We start from the raw sequence: 4,619 nt of genomic DNA on the forward strand, positions 1-4,619 counted from the left end.
ATGAAAATTATTTGCTCTTTAGAGCCTTTGGCATGTGTAAGGGAATAGAGGGCAACTATTTTTTAAGATTGTGGTCTAAAGAAAAAACGGCCATGAAAAAGTGTGTTGAGTTTGTAATTTACTCAGAACAGCGTCGCAGCTACAAATGTCTTAGGGCTGTCTGTTCGCTTTCATTCAATGTAAAGAAATTACTCTTCATTATTTTGGAAGATAACAGTTGTAATGACAAATCCTAAAGAATAACTTTGTTTTATTATCATGATTTGTGAAAAGAAATAGGGCAAACAGTACAAGGAAGGGCACAGACAATGTCCAGTTTTAAGTCCCAAATTTCTTCTTTTTGATGGGTGGTGGGAGCTGAGCAATGATGTCATCCAGGGGCCGTTCTACTGCCACCAGTGTTCTTTCATCCAACAGTTCCATGAAGAGGAGAGGCTGCAGGTCAGAGAGATGATAATGATTCGACCAGGGCTTCCACAGGCTCCATTGCTAATCCTGACCAGACTACCATGTGGGAGGTTGAAGTTCTTGACACCTCTGACAGGTTCTCCTGTACTAGAACCCAAGATGCTTGGAAAGGTTGGGAGCTTGCAACTGAGTTCAGTCATGAAAGACTTCATCAAGATTTTTTGACATTTTTCTGAACAGAAAAATCTAGGAGTCTCTAATTTCTGGGGAATCGATGCTAACTGACAGCTTTGGGATCCACATTCTTTACAATTAGCAAGTGACAAATGCATAAGAAACTAACCACATTGGAGTCATTTATAGACCCTCCCCTCCTTTAAAAACAAAAAACTACTACAACCCCTGGAAAAATGTTCCAGGACTCCAAATGGCTGTGGTACCCTAAAATCAATGATTGATTGTTTTATATACAGTGATAGCTAGCCCAGAAAGACAGAGTGAGTCAAGATAAATTCAATGACTTGTTTTTGTTTGAGATTTATCTTGTGGTAGACTCTCCAAGCCCAATTAAAATTCAAAAGTCTGTGATAACAGAAACAAAGACCCCAACTGAACTCATTTCTCACTACCTAGGTATTTCATTTTGGCTAAGTAAGATGTGTCATTTGTCTCCCGCAAACCAGGTTCTCTGGATACAAAACAAAGGCAATATTGTGTTTCACTACATTATGATAACATTTCAAGTAAGCAACTCCCGAGAATGAAACAGAAAATGCCTTACCTTGTATTTCTTAGAAATTTTAAAAGCATGAGCTGTACGCCGCCTGATATCTGATTCATTCATGAGAGAAGCTGGATTGTAGAGTAAGGTTCTGTCATTAGGAAGAGGCTAGAAAGATAAAAATATACTCTTTAAATCATTATTTTTTATTGGCCTTCTATAGGACAAAGACTATGGGGGTTTTCCAGGTAAACTCCACCTTCCAATCATACTATTATATATTCAATACCTCAAGAATCTCCTCCTTATTCAGGAAGAGAAATGTAGCTGCTGTTCCCAAGATATAGGACAAAGGAGAGCCTGGCACTCCCTACCAGCAAGATAAAAAAGCCCAGCTGGGGTTTCTGGCCAGTCTCCTCAGTAACACTGTCAGCAAGGCACAAAATGATATGCAGCAACTCAGCTCACATAGGCTCTGTGCTTTCTAGAGTCTCTCTGACCCAGGTCACAGACTGACCAAGTGACTAAAGTTCTCAAGCAAAGCCTCAACACAAACCACCTCACCGATGTCACTGACACCTCAAGCGATGGTCTCTTGCCAAGCAAATGATATTTCATCTCTGACTTCCTTGGGAAATAGTTCTGCCCAGCAACAGGAAGTGATGGACTTATCACCAACACTTGGGAAAAATGATCTGGGCTGACTTACAAAGAGACCAGTGAGTGGGAGGGGCCCTTCCTGTATCACTCATCCTACAGAAGGCACTTGGCTTCCCACACCCAGAGGACTTGGGGCCCCTGAGATGCATTCCAGTGACACATCACCTTTAGGACCATCTGTTGCTTTCTCCTGTTCCATCCACGCCCACCTCCACAGAGATACTAAACACCATGTGTTAGTTGTAAGTCTGGCCTAAGGCCCATTGTAGGCATGCCCACAGCGCAAAGCTAGAGGGAAAGAAAGTGCCTGCCCCAAAAGATGTGCAAACAGGGAGTGAATCAAAGCAGCAGCTGGCAAACAGGATTGATTCTAAAACTGAAGAAAATGCTCATCCCACCTAAATTACAGTCATGAACAATGGAATTTTCCTAAGTGGACATTCTTAAAGATCAACTCCTCAAGCCTGCAGATTGTTGCTGTTGTTAGTCAGTTCTGACTCATAATGACCCCATGCACAACAAAACAAAATACTGTCTGGTCTCGGGTCACCCTCACAACAGTCGTTACATCTGAGCTCATTGCTGCTGCCACTGTGGCAATCTTTAAAGGTCCTCATATTTTTCACTGACACTCCATTTTACCAAGCATGATGTCCTTCCTCAGAGACTGGTCCCTCCTAATAATATCAAAATTAAGAGTGACGATGGTCTTGCTATCCTGGCTTCTGAGTACCATTCTAGCTGCACCTCTTCAAAGACACATTTTTTGTTCTTCTGACAGTCCATGGTATTTTTAATATTCTTTTCCAACACCATAATTCAATTGCATTGATTCTTCTATGGTCTTCCATATTCACTGTCCAACTTTCAAATGATACGAGGCATTTGGAAACAGCATGGCTTGGGTCAGGTCCATCTTAGTTCTCAAAGTGAGGTCCTTACTAAAAATTTTTAGCACCTTAAAGTGGTCTTTTGCAGCAGAATTAATTGCCTAATGTAATACGTCCTTTGATGCTTTGACTGCTGCTTCCATGAGTGTTGGTTGTGGATCCTAGGGAAAAAAAAATCTTTGACAACTTCAATTCTATCCTTTCTCCATTTATCATGATGTTATTAATTGGTCCTGTTGTGAGGAATTTAGTTTTCTTTACACTGAGGTGCAATCTACACTGTAGTCTTCGATGTCTATCAGTAAGTATTTTCAGTCCTTTTCACTTTCAGCAAAGAAAATTGTATAATCTGCGTATCGTAGATTATGAATGAGTCTTCCTTTACTGCAAATGCCAAATTCTTCATGTAATCCAGATTCTCAGATTATTTGCTCAGCACACAGATTAAGAATGGTGACGTGATACAACCCTGGCACACACCTTTCCTGAACCTAAACCACTCAGCATCCCCTTGTTCTGTTTGAATGACTGCCTCTTGGTCTATGTACAGGTTCCTCATTAACGCAATTAAGTACTCTGGAAAACCCATTCTTCACAATGTTAGTTATTCATAGTCTGTTATGATCCAAATAGTCAAATGCTTTGTATAGTTAATAAAGCACAAATAAGCACCTTTCTGGAATACATGAGTGACTCTAGCGCTACCTTAGTTTGTATCGCGTCAATTCCTGGAGCCTTGTTTTTCATCACAGTCTTCAGTAGAGCTTGGACTTCTTCATTCAGTACTATCAGTTCTTTATCACATGCTACCTCATGAAATGGATGATCATCAATCATTTCTTTTTGGTACAGTGACTCTGTATTCCTTTCTCTTCTTTTGACGCTTTCTGCATCAGTCAATACTTTGCCCACAGGATCATCAATATTACAACTTGAGGCTTAAATTTTTTCAGTTTGAGAAACGCTGCTCAGCAGGCATAACCCTCATACCAAAACCAGGGAAGGATTTCACTAAAAAAGAAAATCATAGCCCAACCTCCCATCGGCTCATGAACACAGATGCAAAAATTCTCAAAAAAATCCTAGCCAACAGACTCCGACAACACATCAAAAAATAATATACCATGACCAAGTGGGATTCATATCAGGGATGCAAGGATGGTTCAACATAGGAAAAATAATCGATGCAATCCACCATATAAATAAGAACAAGGAAAAGAACCACATGATCATATCGATTGATGCAGAAAAGGCATTTGACAAAACCCAACATCAATTCCTGATAAAAACACTCAACAAAGCAGGAATTGAAGAGAAATTCCTCAACATAATTAAGAGCATATATACAAAACCAACACCCAACATCACTCTCAATGGAAAGAAAGCCTTCCCTTTGCAAATAGGAACCAGACAAAGATGCCTTTTGTCACCACTCCTATTCAATATTGTGTTGGAAGTCTTAGACAGAGATGTAAGGCAAGATAGGGAAATAAAAGGCATCCAAATTGGCAGTGGAGTCCTGGTGTGGCGCTGTGGGCTAATGCGGGCTAATGCGTCAGACTGCAAAGTCATTTGAACTGCAAGGATGGTGGTTCAAAGCTCACCAGCGGCTGTTTGGAAATCTTGAAAAGGGTCGCTATGGATCAGAAATGGTTCCACAGCACTTACAGCAACAACAACACATTGGCAAAGAGGAAGTAAAACTATTTGTAGGCGATATGATTCTACACATAGAAAACACCAAAAACTAAGCAAAAAAGCTAGACACCTCATTGGAAAATTCACCAAAGTGGCAGGGTTCAAGATCAACATACAAAAATTAGTTGGAATAGCAAAAAGATGGAGACAGCCAAAGTGTCCATCAACTGAAGAATGGATAAACAAAATGTGGTTCATACACACAATGGAATATTATGCTACATTGAAGAATAACAAGGAAG

At 40.2% G+C, this 4,619-nt stretch overlaps 1 protein-coding gene across 1 annotated transcript in view; it reads right to left on the reverse strand.

The window, feature by feature from the left end:
• Positions 1-235: 235 nt before the first annotated feature.
• The window catches only part of CIRH1A (cirrhosis, autosomal recessive 1A (cirhin)), a 65,413-nt gene continuing 61,029 nt past the window's right edge, over positions 236-4,619 (reverse strand). The window contains exons 16-17 of the mRNA XM_006860216.1: positions 1,190-1,297; positions 236-435 (exon numbers count right to left, since the gene is read on the reverse strand). Coding sequence (XP_006860278.1) covers positions 319-435; positions 1,190-1,297 — 225 coding nt within the window. The 3' untranslated portion in view covers positions 236-318. The remainder of the gene's footprint in view (positions 436-1,189; positions 1,298-4,619) is intronic.

The sequence above is a fragment of the Chrysochloris asiatica genome, unplaced genomic scaffold (genome assembly GCF_000296735.1).
Source record: "Chrysochloris asiatica unplaced genomic scaffold, ChrAsi1.0 scaffold00037, whole genome shotgun sequence".
NCBI lineage: Eukaryota > Metazoa > Chordata > Mammalia > Afrosoricida > Chrysochloridae > Chrysochloris > Chrysochloris asiatica.